Genomic DNA, 21,064 nt, shown 5'->3' with positions numbered 1-21,064 from the left:
AATGCACTTTTGTAGATTTAACATTTCTATGTGGCATGTGGCCATGAGTGCCACCACATGCCATGAAACTCAACCTCATTTACCAATAATAGATAAATGACACTAATGTAATAGAATAGAAAATTCCATGAGATAAACAGTGTTTATACCATTTGTTCAATAATGCAAAAAACACTCAAGACAAGCCTTCATATGAAGCCCCTTCCTATGTCCCATGGACGGCTTATGAGATAACAAGACATGCCAGGGACCCTCTGTCTCTTTGGGCCCCTAAGCCTGTGCCTGGTGGGCCTATTCAGTAATCCAACCATGCCTTCAACTGTAATATTGCACTGGTGTTTACATATTGGAATAAATATAATTCTTTGCCACTGCAGAATTTGAAGAACTGTCCCTTTAATCACCAGATGAATTTCAGGGCAAAGTGGTAAAAGTGTCATCTGGTTTGGTTTTTAATGTAGGGCTTTTTAACAGCTCCCTGTCACACTGGTCACCCCAACACAAGGACCACACACTCACATTTACTAACACCCAGGCAGCACAGGCTGTCGGGAAGTTTACTTAGCCTGATTCCAACAGTTTCTATTTTCATTTCAGTCACCATATGGCAGTCACCTCTGCGCGCACATAGCCTACCTGCGTCGTCTCGCACCACTCTGGTTGCAACCATTAGATTTAAAGCAGGGGTCTATTTGGTTTTATAAGAATTTATGTAAATGTAAAATGACGCAGATTAATGTAAAATCTTATGTTTAAGTATTATGAAACTGGCTATCTGTAATGGTATTTTTCCAAAACTATGAGAAAATCAGCTTCAGTGGTCCACTTCTAGCCTTTTTTAAAGTAATGCTGTCCCCTGTTCTGTGGTTTCGTCTTTTACCGGAAAGGTCCGTGTTTACAGCGCAGCTTTTGCTCCACGTTAGCATAGTTGATTTGACGAGCAGTGAATAGGAATAAACTTGTGCAATTTTGTTAACAACAGTTTGATAATTTTGTAAAAAAAACATTTTGTGCCACATCGCGATTGGCATGACTGTTTGGAGGCGAAAGGGCGAGCGACAAGGATAGCAATGACCAGGTGGCTAACGTAGCACCGAGGTTAGCCAGCTAGGCAACCAACATCAGCTGCAGCTAACTTGTCACAAAGCGGTGGTACGTCCAGTCCAGTTAAACAGGTATTCATTGATAAAGCTAGAGCTTATAACTGTGTATGTAAGAGCTTACAACCTCGCACTGCAACATATCGTGGTTGGCCGTGTTTCACGTCCCGCTGTCTCCCCTCAAATTACCCTACAGGTCGGGGAACGAGCGCGGCCATGGGTGCGGAGAGCAGCGCGGTGAGGAGCTGCATCCTGGAGGAACCGCTCCTCACCTTGCCCTCCGGACTCACCATGTACTCGGCGGTGCTCCAGGATGGAAAGCCCGCTTCTGTGTTTGTTCACAAGCGTGGCAATGAAGACAAAGTCAACAAAGCTGCCAAGGTAGTTAGGCTGAACCCTCCTCCTGTTACCATATCACACTGGCCGGAGCTGTGTTACAGTAGTAGTAGTAGTAGTAGTAGTGTTGGTGATTGTAGTAGTAGATTTGTCTTACACATACAAGTGCCCACTCCAAATGGACACCAGAATACCGCTGCAGTAGTGAAGCAATATTTATCAGAAAGGAACATCTTAACATTACATTGCAAACAAAAAACCTGAACTCCCTCATACAGGTAAAGCATTCTGCATCTGTATAGGAAGAAAGTCACCAAAATATGGCTTTATGCTTTACATTGCCAGCAGTCTGTGTTTGATTCAAGTTGCAAATTAGTGATTTTGTCACTGAAGCTGCATAATCAGTTCCTACTTGTAGATTCTCCACCAGTTGTCTGACATTCACCTTTATTTTTAAATGAGAAATAAATGAATGCTTTAATTTCCTGCAGCACCTGAAGACCTTGAGGCACCCTTGTCTGCTACGTTTCCTGTCCTGCTCAGTGCAGGATGGTGGCATCCACCTAGTGACAGAACGTGTGCAGCCCCTGGAGCTGCTGCTGGACAGCCTCTCCCCAGAGGAAATCTGCGCAGGCATCTATGACCTCCTGCAGGCACTTGTCTTTTTGCACGAGAGGGTGAGCAAAAAGAAGCATGAAAGAGTTGCTGTGGGTGCTGGACGACCCTGCAGGTTTAACATGAATAAAAATGAACATGAATAAAAGTTATTGAAAGTGACTGCTGAGGTTTGTTGTTTCGTGTTTCTGGTCATAAGCAATCTGGTGTGACTCCTAACCTATCTTCTTGTTCCACCAGGGCAAATCAAGCCACAACAATGTCTGCATTTCATCTGTCTATGTCAGTGAAGATGGTCATTGGAAACTGGGAGGGATGGAGACTGTCTGCAAGTTCTCTGAAGCAACTCCAGAGGTAAGAGGTAGAATTAAAACAAATGTTTTACGAAGAATCCTTTTTTTTCTCTTTTTTTTGTTTTTTTTTTGTTTCCTAAAAAATATTCAGTTTCCTAGAAATTACATCAGTTTTATGTTTTGGTTTTCTTGATCTCCTCAGTTTCTCACAAGCATTCAGAATGTGAGAGAGGCGAGCTGTATTCCTCCAGAAGAGCAGGTAGGCATATAAAAAGTCATGGTGGAAAAATGGAATCAGTTCCCCTTGTCTTTTCATTACTCATGAAACATGTTGTTCATAGGTTGAGGACTTTAAAATGCTTCAGGATAAAAATGCTCACTCTCGGGACTGTTACTCTTTTGGAACGATGGTGGAGACCCTTATCCCTCTCCTGAATGGCTATGGTGAGTAGAGATGAACTTGTGACCTTAAACCTTATCTTGCATCTTGTCAAATTTTGCCTGTATATACACCAATCAGCCACAACATGAAAACCAGGTACCTGTTTTGATGTTATGGCTGATTGGTGTACCTTCTCATACACTTGTTCACACCTCTCTTTCCTTCATTGTTTCCAGTGTCGCAGGAGCTGTCTGACAGCCTGAAGAAGACCCTGCAGGCAGGCCTGCTGAACTCTGACCCCTTGTCTCGACCTCCACTGAGCTCCCTGCTGACTCATGACTTTTTCAGGTTTGTGTAATCATGTTTACTGTTGTTGTCACCAGAACATACTGAAAATGATTTATTTTCAAACTGTGTTTTTTGATGAATAGGAATGACTTCCTGGAAGTGATGAATTTTCTCAAGAGCCTGACGTTGAAGACAGAAGAAGAAAAGAATGAATTCTTTAAGTGAGAAACAATATGCTGTTCTTCGTTTTCTTATTATTCAATGTGCTCTTTTGTTGTTTGTGCATTGTGTTCATGCAAAACATAGTAGCGTGTCATGTTATCATATAGTATCATATTGTTCACCAAGGTAATCCACACTTTTAGACATTTAGTTATATATAAGTCTCTTAGAATTTCCTGTTTTCGTGCAATTGTGTTACATTGTCAGTTGAGGATAACTACGATTGGGGAGTTGATATAGTGTGTCCCATACATTCCTTTGAATAAATAATGCATCATTTTAACTAGACCTAATTTTGACAAGGATCCCTTAACATGCTGGTTGTGTTTTGTTGTGTAGGTTTCTTTTAGACCGGGTCCAGAGTCTCCCTGAAGAGCTGATAGCTGCACGCCTTGTCCCCAAACTGCTCAACTCTCTCGTTTTTGCAGAACCCATGGCTGTCAAAAGCTTCCTTCCTCATCTTCTAAGGCCAAAGCAGGGTAAGATGGCATTTTATTAGACTCTATCTGCTAATGATAACTAATAAGATGTGTAAAACTGAAAGTGGATGTTGCTTTTTATCTCATTTGTGTTGACAGATTCCAGTGGTGGTGGTAGCAGTGAAGAATGCCTGCTGTCTGTGACCCTTTACCGTAAACATGTGATTCCTCAGCTTCTCAAGCTCTTCAAGGTCAACGAGGAACACGTGCGGGTCGTGCTACTGGGTCACATCCACATCTATGCTGAGTTCTTCTCCCACGATGAGCTCAAAAGCCAGATCCTGCCTCAGGTGGAGTGTTGGCAAAATGTTGACAATGTAGCACAACATTGACTTTGATGTCAATGGTGAACATTTTCGTTAACTTTAAAGGAATAGTTTGACATTTTGGGAAATTATTCACTTTTTTCCTTGGATGAGAGGATCGATACTACTCGTGTGAACACTACTTAAAGAGCTAGAGCCTGGAGGAGATCGGATCAGTTTAGCATACAACCTGGAAGCAAAAGTGAATAAGGGCTGGGTGGACATAAATGTCAGTATTCTCTTCTAGTTACATAATATCTTTGTTTGTCTGTGGCTACAGGTTTTGTTAGGAATGAGAGACACCAATGATTCTCTGGTTGCCATGACGCTGCAGAGTCTGGCAGTGTTGGTGCCTTTGCTAGGAGCTCAAGTGGTGGTTGGAGGAGAGAGAACCAAGGTCTTTAAACGCACCACACCCAACTTCACCAAGTCTACGGAGGTCACGCCTGAAAGTAAGCAACCCTGCCCTAATAATGACAATAACAATGAAAGATGATGTATCAATAATGCTTTGAATAGCAATAACTGTACGTAAATACATTATATTGTATATAATACAAACATTTCAGCTTCATACAGTCATGCTTCCTCAGAATTTTACTGTGCCACAGCACATATTGATATGCAATGTGTACACTTTACTGTTGTTCTTACACAAACTTTACTACTGTTTTATGCATTGAGGTTTTTAGCCAGATGTTTTGTTCAGAGGCAGCTGTTGAGGTGGCAAGAGATACATTGGTTTCCCAGCTGGTCTAGGTATTTTAAATTGGTGAACTAGAATAGAAGCCTACTAGTCTAAGCTCTATGATCCTGCAACTCATCAAAAAAGCTATTAAGAATAGTTGTCAGTAGTAAACAGAAAATCATAGAAGTTGTAACTCAAGTAAGTTTATGCAAATGTTCAGCAATATAATTATCAAACCATGCTGTAGTCAGTCACCAGTACAGGAATGGTCAAACTAATATAGCTGCAGGAAGAACTCTTACAGCAGTATTTTGGATAATCTTGAAGCATGAGGAGGCACAGAGCATTGGGATCGGCGTAGTGTAACAATGTTTACGTCTGCCAAATGATGTCTCATTGATCGCCTCACTGCTTCAAGGAACAGGTTTTCCCAGTGGGCTGGTCCAAACTAGAAAATCTGGATTTGAAAAATTGAACATCACACTTGCCATTAACAACAACTGTATAACCAAGTTGCTCTTGAGTAGCCAAGCGTTAAAAAAAGTATTTAAAAATAAAAAGTGGTAAAGTGTGTTGTTGCAAAAGATCTGCAGACTCGGCGCATAATTCATGGAATGGGAAAAGTTTCGTTTTTTTTTTTTTTTTTTTTTTTTTTTTTTATAAAGGCAACATTTAGTGACTTCTCAACTTTATCTCTATTTTTTTTTAGCTTCACCTGTCCATATTGTTGGAGGTTCCCACCCTCAGTTGGCCCAGCCTTCCAAAATCCTGAATTTATTCCCCAGACCGTCAGGGACTGAAGGCTTGGTCCTGGGTAATATGAATAGTTTAGCAGGTAGTAGGGAGACGCCAAAAAGCTACCCCCTGGCACCAAAATCAGGTAGGACACCACCCTTCATACTACTTATTTTAATTAACAGTTTGGCATTATTGTGCCTGAAGCTCCATCTGTCTTCTCTCTTGTGTGTTTCAGATGTGAGTAGACAGATGTCTCTTCCTTTGAACAGCCTTAATCAGGACAATGAGATGGAGCCACTGTCATACAGCCCAGAGCAGCCAGACAGACTAGAAGGCCCCGTGGAAGACTGGCCTGACTGGAGCGACCCCGAAGAAAGCGAGAACAGAGGTGGACAGTCAGTCCAGATCCACATTCAGGCGTCAGAAAGAATAGATCCAGGCAGAAGCAGACGGCCACACTCACACCAGAACATGGAGGAGGAGCCGTGGGACGACTTTGAGGACACTGAACCTACCTCAGATCTTTCCCCTACTGCTCCTTTATCAGACCCAGCTATACTCACACCACCCAGAGGGGGCACTACTACGTCACCTGTAAAACATGCTCCTGAAGCACTGAGATTGGGGTCCTCTAAACCCCTAAAGCTGACCTCAACATTGCGACAATCCACACAGAGCAGGATCACTTCCTCATGGGACAATGGCTGGGCTCAAGAGGAGAGGGACTCTGAGAAATCACACAGCCCATTTGACCCGAACCCCAAACCTACAGTGCCACAAAAGAATGGTGGGATAGGAGGTTTAGGGGAGGAGTTCACAATTAAGGTGAAGAAAAAGGTAGAGCAAGACCCAGAGCTGGATTTGTTTGCTGACATGGTGCCGGACATCAAGATGTCTTCTCCAGCTCTGCTGCCACTGGAAGAAAGTGTGAGCGATGCAGGACTGTCTGCATTGTCCTCAGTAAACAATAAATCTCTGCAGGTTGACTCATCCATCGATACCATAACACTCACTGCCAAGTTCGCAGCTGCCAACCTGACAGAGGTGAGTGTGCGTGGTGTTATGAAGGGCGACGTTTTCAGATTTTGTTCTCTGGGATTTTGATGGGATCTGGTTTTGAAGGTGGAAGAAGGGCAAATAAATGTGCCTGAATACTTTAAACAGACTTTAAGTATTTAAATACAATATAAGGAATGTTAGAATATTTCTATTAATATTAGGTTCCAAGCTTTTTTTCATCGTGATCTCTAAATATGAAGCAATGTCCGCTGCAACCGCTCACCATAGGGTGCATGTTTATAAATTGTGAATCAAATTGCAAATTTTTCTCTCCTGTTTTATTCTGATATTAGAGATTCAAGAACAAATCCAGGATCATAATTTGCATTGTGGAATTCTACTCTCATCTTATTCCCTACCCCAGTATTAATCATGCAACCCCTTGTGGGGAAGCACTGCATTAAATAGATATTCCCTCGTTTGTTTAGTCAGGAAGAGCACCCCTTTGTCTGAATGTACAGCAGTTTAGTCTAAAAGGTAAGCAGTGCTTACTGTTGGAAGCAGTTTGAATTGTTATACGAGAGCCAAAAACCCAAATGTATGTAATTGACCTTTTCTGTCGTGACACAAATTCGATCATGGACCCCCATCTGATAAGATTTTTGCTTGTAGATGCTTTATTACAGAAAGTCTTTGGAAAATCAATACCAAGATAGTCATACATTCTGTCATTATGTTACCTATTGGTGGAATTAAAGTGAAAATAAATTATTCCACCTTTTGCTGGGGACCCCCAGGAACCCCCTCAAGTATCCAACTTTGAGAACCACTGCTCTAAATGATTGAATAGGCATCCAAGAGTTTCTCTCCATTTACAAACTTACCTCTGATTGTTCATGCTTTACTTTTTTTCCGTTTTCTCTCAAAGATGGAAACAGATGGCTGGGGAGATGGAGATGACCTGAACTGGGAGGATGAGAGTGCCTGGTGATGACAACTGATCCGTCTGGTTTATCTACAGCAAAAGACTTGATCACTGGACCTCTGGAAGCGCCAAATTACAGCCAACTGGTTGCTGCTCCAGCTTTTAGCAGCATGAGGCAGTAAGAATAATAATGACAGGGATGGGCTAGAACATTTTAAATCCTATTCTCTTGGTCCCTGGACATTTATTATAAGTATGTTCATCAAAATGGAAGGATTGGCTGCTTATCAGATATTGGCAGACTTGGACAAATGAAGCTGCTTTTAATAGTTTGCCAACTGATTTAAGTCACCTAGAAATCAATGAGGATCTTAATCAGAGGTGAATGTCATCCTGTTTTCATCTGCTTTTTTTTTTTTTTTTTCTTCTAAATGTGCCAACTTCACTACTGGCATTAAGATCAAGACACTTTTTGGTAGGATGCAACTTGTCCAAAATGTGTTAGGTTTGATTTACAGAAGGCTTGCACTTTGAATGAATGTGGAATAGGAATTACCTAATTTATTAGTAGCTTTTTGGTTGCTGGTGAAATAAAGATTTTACTGTACTAAATATGGCCCTGTTCTTTTTGATGAGAAATTCGCTATAAAGCGATTGCAGTTACTCAGGACTACTGACACTACGTAGTTGGATCTTTAAAGTAATGGAAGCAAGCCCACAGAAAAGCCTGACTCAGTATGGGTTCTCAATAAAGACATTTCTTACCCAAACTATGCTGTGAAGACAGTTAAACTTGATTCCAAGTAAAAAAAAAATCAGTTCTTTGTATTCCAACAAATTTAATAAACAGTTACATAAATCAAGACTGACAGTTTTAAAAAGTAAAAGAAACTATTTTCAGTAGCAGCAACAGGTATTGCAGATTTCCACAATCCCAGACTGATTAAATAGTTTTTTGATACAGAAAGTAAATCTGGGCCTGGAAAACAAACTGGGGCTGCTAGATCACGTGCCTGGCTGTACAGATGTTGGTTATGAGGGTCTGCAGCTCCTGCAGTCTGGATTGAAGCCACTGTGGTGGTGCTTTCATGTTGGCTTCGCCCTCAGTGAGAGCCTGAAGGGCTTTTAAAGCACTCTCAGCTGTCTGGATGTAGCGGCTGTATTCCTCCTCTGCACTGGTCTCCTGCCGAGCTCTCTTTGGACATGGCTGAGAGGCAGGAAAAAAAACATCTTTTCATGAATTAAATCCTCTTTCACACAACATGATTTTTCGTAAAATTATAGAGTATTTTACTAAATAGTTATTTGTTAAATATTTAAAATATTCTACAACTACTTTATGGAACTTTTGTGATTGCTCAGTAAAGTTTTTACTGAGCTGCTAAAATATTTTACATTGGGATTGAAAAAACAGACATTTCATCAACCAACATATTAAAATGTTACATCTGTGAAATAGAAACTTCCAGAAGCGGCTTCCAATGAAGACCCATTGCAAATTTTAACCTCAATAGTAACCATGATGAACCCAATTCCTTCCTGGTCAGGAACTTCATCAGATTTCATTCGCCTCTTTCTTTCCCAGTGTTCTGTCTCTGTCAACTATCAAATACAGATGAAAAATAATAATACCCTGGTGCATTTTATGCATTTCCAATTTTTAAAGTGGGTAGTTTTATCATACTCATACTGGACAGTAGCCACTCAGTGACTTAGACAGTATGCATGCGTAGCAAGGCTGTGCATGAGCAAATATATTCAGAAAGCCTGTGAATAAATTTTAAGTTGATTTAATGATGCTACTAACCTCTAAATCTGAAACCACCTCAGCCACCTGTTTGTTCGAAACATTTTCTTTGTTGTTTTCAAGCTTGTCATTGTGTTGCTCAATCTCTGGTGTCTCCATCTTGAGCCTCTGTAGCCGTGACTCCACATCTTCCTTTACATTCACAGTCTACAACAAAACAGTCTCATTCAAATGTATCTGTTTTATTTTAGGTAGACGTTCATCATAATTATAAAAGCATCTCTTACCTTGCTAAGATAATTCACCACCTTGGTCTTTGTTTCTTCAACACACAAACTCTGGGAAATGACTTCCTCGTGGTTTGTAACCTTAAATACCAGAAACACAGTAAGATTATGCTAAGGCATCAACAGTATACAGTACTGCATCTGAAACAGTAGTAGTAGTAGCTACCTCTGCAAAATGAGAGAAGGCCTCCAGGGCATGCTGATGTAGCAGCCAAGATCTGTCAGCCAGCAGGACTCCAAACAGGCTGCTCAGCCTCGGCAGAATTTGACTCTATAGGATCAAAGAAGTTTGTATGAATGAGAAACTATGAGCATATATTTACATTGTAGTCTTCCAAAGTGAGGAAATTCAGAATTCAATTTCAAACATTCAGTTTCAACTGATGAGTATTACTGATTGAGTTTTTCATACAATGGATTGTTCCTCTAGTGTATGAACTGTGAAGAATAATGACAAATACACATCACTAAATGCAAGAACCCAAAGTGATGTTTCCAGCTGCATACTTGGCAACAAAAAAGTCTTTACTCCATGAAGGAATGAAGACATGATGATTTTTGTTAGGCAAATAAAATATACAATCAGCAACATTTAAACAGTGTTAAGAGAGACTTCTAATAAGAACAGCAGTAGAATAATTTTCCTAGAGCAACCATTAGTAAGATGTGCAAGGAACTAAACAGTAAAATCCTCATCTGCAATAGTGTGGTTTCAGTACCTGGCTGTCAGGAGGGACAAAGATCTTCCCCAGGGAGGCCAGGAACTCCAGAGCAGCCAGCAGCAGCTGATCTGCACACTTCTGAGATACCAGAGCGTCCACGCACAACAGAGCCTGGGAGACACACACACACATCAGTCAACAGAAGTATTGTCCATTCTTTATCTTTTGTGAAATGTGAACTGTGAAAACTAACAGAATACCTGACAAATGACTTGAGTTTCCATGTTTTTCACTAATATGGCTGATAGGTACAGGAGCAGCTGCAGAGTACACTGGAGCACAGGGTGCTTCTCCACCTGGAGTGTGACAGGTTACAGTGATAACAGTTGTGCATTTACATTACATCTGTCTGTGTGTATGTGTGTGTGTGTGTCTGTCTGTCTGTTCTTGGAGCTCACCTGATCTGAACTCATGCGTAACCACAGCTGTGTGACTATCCTCGTTGCGGACAACACACACTGCTCCTCAGGAGATGACTGCCCTTGAACCACCACTAGGAGGGATAAGAGCACCACATTCTGGAGACAGGAGGGACTTTGTTAATACGATATTTTTGCCTATTTTTGATTTTCATTTCCACCACCCTTTTTCCTTGCATTGTTAACATTACTGTGAAATATACTGGAACATCCTGAAGCTGAAGACTTGTTAAAAGGTGGGTAAAAGGTCAGATTATTTTTGTGTCATGTATAAATAAAACCAGGAACATTATAGTGGCATATTCTAAAACCAGCAAGACATTATCAGATACTTTTCTACTTGCACATGAACTTTTATGGTCTAAACCAACTGAATATTCTGTACCTTTCTGCTCAAAACTACAGCTTGTTGATTTAAATAACAATCTGTACATATTTTTTATATCTTCATGTTTCCTCTTCATGTTTCTACTTATGATTCTTGATTTGTATTTATTTTTTATTTTTCTAATTAAGGTACCATGTTTATTGTTATACACCAAAATACCTAAGCAAATTCCTCATATGTGAAAACCTAAACCTGATTCTGACCTCTAAACACTGTATTAGTGGCAAATCATGAAAAGGTGAGCAGAAATGCGTAATGTGGAAAAAAACAAAAACTATTAACTGATGACTCTATGCGATAGGTTTGTTTACGTAAAACCTTAAAAAAAAATGGTCCCTGCCACTTCTAAAGAACAAAAAGAATCATCTCAGTGGGAAAGCTATTTGAGAATTTTGGCTCTCAGAGATGCCAGCAAATGATTCAAGCAAATGAGAAAGGTCACCAATAACAATCTTATCTGTTCTCATACATGGGAACAAGGTTATCATACTCTTGTCAACACTTGTTGTGGTCATTTGTCATCTAACCACTTTCTCTGCAGTGCACAAGGTCAGGCACTATGCTGCGGCATTGCCCTTAATGTTTGTACTGCCTCTTTCTCTCCATGTATTCAATATCATAGTCACTACAATTCACTTGTTACATTCGGAAGTAGAATGGAGGGTGAACACATATTAACACCATGTAGTAAATATCTCAAATTCTAATATCTGAGGGAGTCCTCACCACTTTGTCCATTTGTCCCAGTTTGTACCCTCCATTCTGCCAGTCGGTCAGAGCTTTCTGAGTAAGGCCAATGATGTCTGTCTCTACGCGGTGACGGGCCTCTTGAGAAAGAGCTCTGACGAGGACATGACGCCAGACTGGCAAGTTTTCCACATCAGAGGGTGGGAAATGCATCACCAGCTCCATCTGGGAAAAAAAACACTTGATTAATAAAAAAAAATTATGAAGTTTCTGATCCTCTACAGTTCAGCGTGAGAACCCCATTGTTTTTGTTCCTATCATTGTTATTCTTAATTTTATCTTATAATTTTTATTTGGATTTTCCTCCGCTAAAAGTGTTTATGCAGCAAACAAAAACAGTCACATTTTTTTCTTCATGTCAATCTCTTAATTCAACTGCATCCTTGCTCAACTGGTCTTCTGCTCTAAATCATGATCATCACAAAACTTGAGCAAGATCATCTACTTTTGTTGATCTTAATTTGTATGGCATTATTTTTGTACCTCATTCCTGAGCACGCAGTGGGACTTTCTAAGCGCAGACAAATACGTTTTGCAAACACACATATTTTATTTTGAAGGGAAAATATTTATGAGCAAAGAATAACTTAACCTGAGCAAACAAAAATCTATTATATGCTTAATAATTGTATTTCTCCGTTTGCTATTATCCAAGTAGTCGTATCAGTTTAAGTCAGTTGTTCTCTCACAGATCTGTGCTTTGTGCGCTGCCGGATACCTGCAACTCGCTCACACTGTCTCCCTTACGCTCAACATGGGTGCACGCTCACTCAACTCTGCCTGCGCGCTCGTTTAACATTGCGCAGCATCACAATGTGCCACAAAACCAGCCAATCACAGACTTGGAGAAAGTAATCCTGATTAGCTGTTTTGTCACCAATTTCCGGAAGCACTGTTAAAAACCTCGGTAGAGCATATACCACAAAGACATAGTCTCTCTCTCACCGTAGCCATCCAAATAAAGGCCAAAATGCCCCAAAAATGATAATAATAAAAGGAAACTAAATGAAGTGGAATTGTCTGATGTGAACTGGATTACAACACATTTTCAGTGAGTATTTTTTAATCGTTGAAATATGTGACAGAAATTACTATTTCGTTCAGCATATTACAGTGCTGAGAAAAAAATTATTTCAGTTTCAGTTTTTCTAACCTGGTGGTTTTGTGTCATAAGGAAAACCATGCGTTTAAGCAGCAGGCCCATGTGGAACAACTGGTAACACTCAGTGGTGCACATCTTTACCTAAAGGAGAAGAGGGAGAAACAGAGAGGAGGTAAGGGACAGTGTGAAGGCTCAGGAGGAGTAAAATCACCAGTGCATCAGGGCAGAAGAAAGGTGAAGAGGGACATGTATGGAAATCAGTGGGATCCAGCTTAATCTGATGATGCTATGAGAAAACAAGTTATGAAAAGGTGTCAGTCCCCAAGGTCCAACAAGACCAATTGTCACCTCTTTTGGGGTGCCACACAAGACAGTGAGGACTCCATACTAATCCATAACCCCAGAGAGAGATTATGGAAATTTAGAGTTACTTCAGAAAGTGTTCAGGAAGAGGTCACAGACATGGAAAAACATCCATGATCTCATGGCATCTACCCACCAAGATGGTGGAAGCCAAGATAAAAAGTTGGGATGTGATCCTGTAACTCATTGTATGTAAGCGCAATAAAACTAGTGTAGAGTATGAAGTTTTACTGGGCCTCTTTAAAAGTGATAATAGGTTGTTAATTGCCAATTGTTGTCTTTCAAGTTTAAAATAATATGCGACCACAAAATGCATTCTCTCAACTGCATTGTGTATTTTCATGGTTTCTACCCACCAGCTGAGCAATGAGGAGGACATGATGTAGACAAAGTTCTGCTGTCCCATACCTGTAAACAGCAAAGACAAAATCAGCAGTGGATTCAATTTAGCACAGAAAAAATGTGTAAAAACGCTTCCAACCATACTTTGGTGAAAGAGAATTTGTAAGAAGTCTAAAGGGGCTTTTATTTTAAGGGCCAAATTATTTATGTGACCACTTGTAAATGAACTGGCCAAAAAATACTGACCACTCACACTATTACAAGGAAAACCCACAGTTAGACATGATGAATAGTGAATATTGCATTAATCGTTAACCTCACCGTGCTGTAAAACACCACACATCTGTTGCCAGTAAAGCTGTTTGTGTATCAGCCTGCAGGACAGCATCAACCAAACAACGCTCCTGAAAAAAGGAGATAAAGGAGAGGGGAAGTCAGACAGACAAGAGTGAGGGATATACAGAGGAAAATGCAGTTGCCAGATAAAACAAGTTCTTTAAATAAGTTATTTAACAAACACAAATAAAACAAAAGTGAAAGAATAACTTGCTTTGAATGGTGTAAAATGCACCTAAACATTAGTGCAAAATCTAGTACATACTGTAGATGGACCACATTGTATGTGCATTCTACCTAGTGTCAGCCAGTTTCAGCCCTTTATCCATTTGCTTCTCTCCTACTCACATGTACAGTATTTTAATACAGCAGAATTCCCAATAAAGCTGCTCTCATTTACATGTTTTAGTGACTGAAATAAAGTCCATTAAGACATTAATGGCCAGTATTCATGATCACGTAACAAGACAATTTTTAAAGTTTATAGTATGAGTAAATAAAAACATCGAAACAATTAATACTGGGAAAATTGCTGTCATATAATGTGAAAATGCAGTCTTCAAATGCTAATGCACTGCAACTTGACAAAATATTTGCCACTATGAATATATAGTATGCGTGATGCCAACATATCATTAAATACCTTAAACCTTTTCAAACACTGTCCTGATAAATTTCATCATGACCCTGCTGTGAAAAAAGCGACCCCCACTGTTTCAAAGCACCACAACTATAATCCTAATTGTATCAAACATTCTTGATTATTTGAAAGACGGCTTGCCAATCAGGTTCCACTGGCCAATGACAGTTTCTGTCAAAAGCATGTGTACCACTACATGACAATTGCTGGGTTTTATCTACTACTATTACTACTTTTAAAGAAAGATGCAGCAAATTCTTTCCATAGGTTGAAAGATGTGCTACTCTGTGGTTCTGGCATCAATCTTTCTTACTTACAATAAATGCAGCATTCTTCAGAATAAAATGGTTACGAGTGTAGACCTCACCAACACAGGAAAGTACACTGGAGGAAGCCCAGCCACACTGGCACAGAGCTGCACGCATATGTGGTGGTGCAGAGTGACCTGGACCTGGGCCTGACCCTTCATCATCACCCCTGGCAAGAGCACCGGTACCTTACGCTCAGAATAACAACGACGGAAACTAGTGAACAAGGCCTTGTGGAGGGGAAGCCTGGAGACAGAGGGGATGAAAAAAAGTATTTAGACATGAAGCCAGTGTGAAGAGAAAGTCACTAAAGCTGATGACACACTGCTCTTGTGAACTTGAAAATTGGCACAGTAACTTTAAATACATGTGATCTAAAAGGCTGAGGCTAGTTCATGTGTGATGCAATTGTCTTAAAATTATTATTTAATATCATTAAAAAAATATATTATTTTAATAACATAATATCATTATTATGATTAAATAATTAAACAATCTACTATAACTATAATAAACTCTACTATTATGTTGGAGCTGAACTTTATTTATTCTGCATGATAGGAAAACTAAAATGTACACTGTGAATTAAAACAAAAATCAGTAATCCATCAACATCAATAACTGATATCCCTGCTAAACAACTTAAGTAACCAAAAGGTTATAACTGGTTGCCAACTTGGCAACTGGTTTGAAGCACCAAATGTTTAAAATATTGTAGTTAATGACAGCAACCAAAAAAAACTTTTATTACCTTGGTGTCTCCTCTGAGAACTGGCTGCCAGTGTACCAAAGCTGCTGCACCTCCTCCGGTTGGGTGGCCAGCTGACCCAGGACACTCACCAGCAAAAGACACTGAGGAAGCTCATGTTCAGGACTTAACCCTGGAGACAAATCAGACAGGGGTCATTCTAAGACTGTATGCTGCATATTTTGATGCACAACTTTCAGTCTGCAGCAAAAAACATAATGTCAACATTCTATTGAGTAAAAACATGCAGTCAGCTTTTTCCCAAAGACAAAGAAGAATGATGAGATGAAGTATACATTACATTGTCAGCATTAAAAAGTATTAACATGCAGACTAAAATCACTAAGTTTTTTATGACATATTATGACAGCTTTATCGGGGATGTAAACCTAAAAATTAGTTAGTGTGCCAAGAAGCTTTTTTGTTCTGTAGTCACTGAGCAGATGTTACATAGTTACCCTAACAGTAGATAAAAAAGTAGAAAATATTTGGCTAACATTGCCCTATTTGATAAGTTTTCAAATTTGAAACCGACAATGCTGTTCCAAACCCACAGTTTGATTTACATCCACCATCATATTACCGCTATTTTTCTCTGTTGCAATTACAATAAACACCTATTTCTTGTTGTACAACACTGCCAAAATTTGCCACAACATTATACATATTGTATACTTCATAGTCTAACCATGGGGAATGGAATTGGTACACAGCTAATCACTGAGTTTATATAACATTCTCCCCATCTCAAAAGGAAACTGGAAAGCATCAACACAGCCACAGTATCTGGGAAAAAGGGCAAGCAGAGGACAAGCGTCAAACTCACGCAGCTCCTGCTGGACGACAACTTCAGCGAAGGGCCTTAAAGGCAACAGCTGGAGCAAGAGGGCATCCATGGGAACCAGAGCAGCTGCATTCAACTCCTCGGACAGAGCCATAGTCAGTGTTGGAGCACACAAGCTGGGAGGGAATTTACTGAAAGGCAACAGGCACATCAGAGATTATGTTTCTGCACTGCTTCATATTGTCAACTCAAATGATTAACTCTGAATATGAATATGAATCTGCTTCTTAAAACCACACTGAAACCACACATACCTGATGATCTGGAGGTAGACTTTGTGAAAGCAGCTACAATATTTTGTGAGAAAAAATTTGAATTCCTGTTGAAAGAATAAAGAATTACAGGGTGTTAGTTCCACTTTGTACTTTGTATTCTGAAGTAGATTTAAATAGTCTTGCACTCATAGAGATGGCACAAAGTTTTTTATGGAGCCCAGAGGGGCTGCAAGAAGATTCTAACTTGTGGTACCTTTATGTAATGAACCAGTGTGTTGGCAAAAAATCTGCACATCTTTGCAGTTTTCTGGAACAACTTGTATTCTGGGGTTTGTGTTGCCTCCTTTAAAAAGGACAAAAGAACATTAACACAAACAGTGACAAAGATGAAGTCTTTGACCTTACACTGATAAACACTGGTCATTTTTTGTACAGTACAAAAGGGCACAACACGGGAAATATATTTCATTCATTCTATACACAGGATACAGTAAGTACTAATTGGCACAGAAATATCTCCCACTGTGGTGATTCTAGTTGGTTTTAGGTCAGTGAAGACAAAAATATATTGCACTGTACCTGGGTTACCACATTTACATGTATCATATCGAGATGTTCATACTCTTTAATCTCCAACATTAAAATTTCACAAACTTTCAAAGAAAAGAAAACATGCAATAAATCGTCATTCAATACAAAAAAAAAAAAACAAAACATAAAATGCTGCTATAAAAGCTATTCATACTATGTGTTTTATCATGTACCTGCAGAGCAGCATGTTTTATCTGTTCAGCCAGCTCCACACAGTTGTGGAAGGAGGCCAATAGGTTTTCACAAAGGCTGGTGCTGATGTCACCATGATGCAGATGTTCCTCCACCAATGACTGGTACTTTAGACTCTGTCTGAACAGAGTAATGACCATTTAGTCACTCAGTAACCAATGCTATTATAACAAAGTGATTCATCTAGTATGACCGACAATATGACATTAACAAAAACATAGAATGTTTGCTCTACTGACTTGATTAGGAATTTCCATGTGTTTGCATGAAGTGCTATGTCCAAATTGGAGATAATAGAGCAGATATCCAGCAGGCTGTGAATCACTGAGGAAGATGAAAAATTTGTTCAGTGAATTGAAAACTGCAAAGACGATATACCAGTACAATAATGGAAAGGCTGAATAACAAAAAGAATGGCAGCGAAACACAAAGGGATTCATACACACACCTGTAACAATGTCAGAGACCTCCTCCTCTGAGGCACTGCTGTCGAGGGAGATCCTGTCCAGCAGCTCCAATAGACCCTTCTGAAGGGAATATGCCTCCTTGAAGAGTCCCTGCAGCAGGTCAGCCACCAGGGACATACGGCCGCAGTAAACCACCTCACTTTCCTGTGGACAACATGCAGAGTCTGCTTTATCTAATTTTCATTTTTTTTTGGTTTTCACTAGAGTTATGAAAAGTATTAGTTTTCTGAAAAGAAGCAGATCAGTTTAAACTGCATTGTAACTGGGTTTTATGTTCCTTTGCATCCCCGTGTGGTTGTGTTTCCTGCTGCATTAGGATGCTTATCACACAAGTTTTTAATTAATGAGGTCTTGTGCTGTTGATAGCTCAGATCTGACTTTTGGTAATAAAGACAATGGAGGAAAAGACAAAAAAATTTGGAACTTGGACTTTGTAATTAATGTATTTTTTAATCAGACTTTCACCAATTTTTAAAATAATGAGTATACATAAATATCACATCACTTGAGGTTATATCTAAAGAATTAGCTGTGTGTAATTATTTGTTATTCCAACAAATGATGTAATTAATCACAAAATTGAAACCATTAATTTTACGTACCACATCCGGTTATCTACAGGATATGCAGACATTATCTTATATAGTTATCTTCAGAATTCATTCTGAGAAATAAACATTAGAATCTTACTAATTGTAATGATTTATAATAATGTTCTAAATACCAATCAAAATATTCAGCCATAATTAGAACAATTACTGCACGAAATGCACATTACAGACACCATTGAACTGAACAGACCTACCTTGCAGTGCTGAAAGGTTTCCCTCAGGATTTTCAGGATACAAGTAGGTAACGAGCGGATAGCATCCAGGTCAGGAGCATCATTGAATGAGCCAACATGACGCACACAAGTGGATAGTGCATCAATTATCTGCATCATCGCCTGAAGCAGACCACAGGTTCTTGTCAAAAATATTGGTTAGAAGAGAAGCGAGAACAACCTTTTTCAGACAACATACATGTGTCATACTTAGCTTAAACCTTTAAGGTACTAATTGTACCATTTTGAAATACACTGCCTTAAATCAGCAATAATAATAATAATAATAGTACCTGAAGAATGTTCCTTAGTAAGGCACACGGTTCGGTGTTTTGACTAGACAGTCCTCCAACTTGGTCTGAGATTTCTTTCATCATGCTTTCAAACACTGTCACAGCCTGCAAACGTTAGATATTAAGAAAAAGGCAGAAACGTTAACAAAGATAGATCAATACACTTTTAAGAAAAGTAATGTGAATGAAGCAGTAATTCACAGTAAAACTTCCATCAACAATCCTAAAAGAAAAAGCAAAAATTTAGTGAGCCATTTTGCAGAAAACCCTCTAGGTGAAGGTGTCATCAATGAGTTGAATTGAATGTCAACCCCTTCAAACAGAGACAAATGACAAAATAAATTGAACACCTAAAATGTTATATTTGGTATTTAAATCAGTGAATATTATGCTGTTTAAGATCTTTAATGACCTTGAGTTTAGATAGTATAATTTCATTTTAGGACTCTTTACAGAACCTGCAGCCACTCATTATTTAACAAATGCTAGTGAAGGTATTCACATAATAGGTCCTAAAGACAACAAGCAATCATTATGCTGTTTACCTTTGGTAAGATCTTGGAGAAGCACTCCTCTTCCAGCTCTGACAAATGAATATGTGGAAGGAACATGTCTGTAATAATCTTCAGTACACCTGTAGGGATGTTATGTTTTTTAAGATAAGTCATACTTAATCACAAACATTACTCATAGCGCAAAACAAGGAGATTGTAATTACAAATTTTGCAATGAAGAAACTTACGTATATGATCATCCCAACTCTCTGATTTGTGCTGCAAAGAGTGGAAACAGTCAAGGAATACCCTAACACAGCAATTCCCTTTCGTTTCTAATGTCAGGATGGCAACACAACAGTTAGATAGATTAGCATGGGCAAAACATAAAATTTTGCCCAGCTTCATCGAGGATATAGTTAATATTGGCCAAACTCTATAATCTAGAGAGGGTTTTTAGTATTTTTGTGTTCATAATGATTTGTAATGTTAGGCACACATTCTATAGATATGTATTTTAAACTACTGACCTAATCCTTATTATTTTTTCTATGCTTTTCCAATCTTTTGCACATTCCAAAACTTGAGAAGAATTGGATATCCCTAGACTCTCCTAACAGAAACCATTTGTATAAAGCTGTGAACCGTGAGACTGAAATAACGATGTAATGTCACGTTTGAGAGGATATAGTGAGTTTTGGCAGGACAGACTTCAGCTCCTGGCGACAGGTTTCCTGGCTCCATTGCATCACCTCGTCCAGGAGAGAGGTGTTGGTCTGGGACATGATGACGGCAGTCACCGGAGGAGATCAGGACAGCTGTCTGGACGACTGAAAGTTTAAGAACAACGTCACCGAGTGAATTAGTTGTAGTTCAGTATGGTTTAATGCGATAGCTTCGCCAGCCGGTGTTATTTAAAAAGTTGCTTTCTGTTTGGACTAAAGAAAACTGCCGTTAGCGTGTGTGTTTGCTACGTTCTGATTTGCTAAAACATTAAACGCTAGCATGGTAGTTTAATTTGGATAGCCTCTTACCATAAATGCAAGACGGTGCCTTTTGTTCAAAAGCACAAACAATCACAGAAATGTTCCAACAGGTTGTCTTAACTTCACCATTATTACTTATTAACGACTAAAATGTAGGAAAGATAGCAGATAGTCAACCTAACTGAACAAACATTCCGCGCGCCGTTGTTTGAGTCGGATGTGACGTTGTGACCAAAGCGTCGAATCAACCCTCGCTCCGATTGGTTGAAACGTTAAACTCTAAAGCGTCTAACCAATAGAAGAACGTAGTGACTGCAAAGCGCTGAAAATAACAACTGTCACCATGAAGCTGCGGGGATCGAATGAAAGACGAAAGGATATGAGTGAAATACAAATAGGTTCATGTAAAGTTTCATCTGTATGAAGCGAAGCCTCAAATTCATATAAATACTACACAGCTGTTGATAGTATAGGTATAAAGTCATGCAGATTTTTCGGACATTTTTAATACGCCTGTGAAAAGAGGGAAATTTGTATTTATCCATGTCCCATTTATAGAATTTTAAATACTGTAACTAATTAGGTGTAAATTTGACACAAAATGATCCATGAAATATGATGATGGAAAAACAATAAAATT

The 21,064-nt window shown here is 39.2% G+C and overlaps 2 protein-coding genes across 5 annotated transcripts; one reads left to right on the top strand and one right to left on the bottom strand.

The window, feature by feature from the left end:
- Nucleotides 1-895: 895 nt before the first annotated feature.
- scyl3 (SCY1 like pseudokinase 3) lies at nucleotides 896-7,967 on the top strand. Of its 2 annotated transcripts, none has more exons than XM_022759651.1 (14): nucleotides 896-1,152; nucleotides 1,297-1,481; nucleotides 1,928-2,113; nucleotides 2,292-2,405; nucleotides 2,547-2,603; nucleotides 2,686-2,788; nucleotides 2,963-3,074; nucleotides 3,158-3,235; nucleotides 3,576-3,715; nucleotides 3,815-4,005; nucleotides 4,301-4,472; nucleotides 5,418-5,588; nucleotides 5,682-6,490; nucleotides 7,374-7,967. In XM_022759651.1, the coding sequence occupies exons 2-14, from the start codon at nucleotides 1,317-1,319 to the stop codon at nucleotides 7,434-7,436; spliced, it is 2,361 nt and encodes a 786-aa protein (XP_022615372.1). In that variant the 5' UTR covers nucleotides 896-1,152; nucleotides 1,297-1,316; the 3' UTR covers nucleotides 7,437-7,967. The 2 variants fall into 2 exon arrangements, with proteins under 2 accessions (XP_022615372.1, XP_022615370.1); XM_022759649.1 differs by having other exon boundaries at nucleotides 896-1,175.
- A 272-nt stretch (nucleotides 7,968-8,239) lies between these two features.
- cunh1orf112 (chromosome unknown C1orf112 homolog) lies at nucleotides 8,240-20,622 on the bottom strand. Of its 3 annotated transcripts, none has more exons than XM_022759520.1 (25): nucleotides 20,473-20,622; nucleotides 20,128-20,268; nucleotides 19,687-19,726; nucleotides 19,490-19,578; nucleotides 18,945-19,049; nucleotides 18,634-18,774; nucleotides 17,810-17,972; nucleotides 17,601-17,685; nucleotides 17,343-17,481; nucleotides 16,832-16,921; nucleotides 16,618-16,682; nucleotides 16,346-16,494; nucleotides 15,523-15,652; nucleotides 14,831-15,017; nucleotides 13,809-13,891; nucleotides 13,502-13,553; nucleotides 12,834-12,923; nucleotides 11,660-11,845; nucleotides 10,525-10,644; nucleotides 10,327-10,422; nucleotides 10,124-10,237; nucleotides 9,571-9,675; nucleotides 9,405-9,485; nucleotides 9,178-9,324; nucleotides 8,240-8,577 (listed from the first exon to the last, which is right to left on the bottom strand). In XM_022759520.1, the coding sequence occupies exons 2-25, from the start codon at nucleotides 20,221-20,223 to the stop codon at nucleotides 8,371-8,373; spliced, it is 2,760 nt and encodes a 919-aa protein (XP_022615241.1). In that variant the 5' UTR covers nucleotides 20,224-20,268; nucleotides 20,473-20,622; the 3' UTR covers nucleotides 8,240-8,370. The 3 variants fall into 3 exon arrangements, with proteins under 3 accessions (XP_022615241.1, XP_022615242.1, XP_022615243.1); XM_022759521.1 differs by having other exon boundaries at nucleotides 19,490-19,527; XM_022759522.1 differs by lacking the exon at nucleotides 10,327-10,422.
- Between the last annotated feature and the right edge of the window lie 442 nt (nucleotides 20,623-21,064).

The sequence above is a fragment of the Seriola dumerili genome, unplaced genomic scaffold (genome assembly GCF_002260705.1).
Source record: "Seriola dumerili isolate Sdu_G_001 unplaced genomic scaffold, Sdu_1.0 BDQW01000322.1, whole genome shotgun sequence".
Classification (NCBI taxonomy): Eukaryota; Metazoa; Chordata; class Actinopteri; order Carangiformes; family Carangidae; genus Seriola; species Seriola dumerili.
The sequence above is the reverse complement of the archived record's forward strand: the minus strand, read 5'-3'. Positions and strand labels throughout refer to the sequence as shown.

Excerpts from the sequence above, each read along its gene's own strand:
- scyl3 (XM_022759651.1), top strand. The coding sequence starts at position 1,317 with ATGGGTGCGGAGAGCAGCGCGGTGAGGAGCTGCATCCTGGAGGAACCG. Across the intron at positions 3,236-3,575 it reads GAAAAGAATGAATTCTTTAA|GTTTCTTTTAGACCGGGTCC; the intron begins GTGAGAAACAAT and ends TTTGTTGTGTAG. Across the intron at positions 3,716-3,814 it reads TCTTCTAAGGCCAAAGCAGG|ATTCCAGTGGTGGTGGTAGC; the intron begins GTAAGATGGCAT and ends TTGTGTTGACAG.
- cunh1orf112 (XM_022759520.1), bottom strand. The coding sequence starts at position 20,223 with ATGTCCCAGACCAACACCTCTCTCCTGGACGAGGTGATGCAATGGAGC. Across the intron at positions 15,653-16,345 it reads TGTCGTCCAGCAGGAGCTGC|GGTTAAGTCCTGAACATGAG; the intron begins GTGAGTTTGACG and ends ATTTGTCTCCAG. Across the intron at positions 13,892-14,830 it reads CAGTGTACTTTCCTGTGTTG|GAGCGTTGTTTGGTTGATGC; the intron begins GTGAGGTCTACA and ends TCCTTTTTTCAG.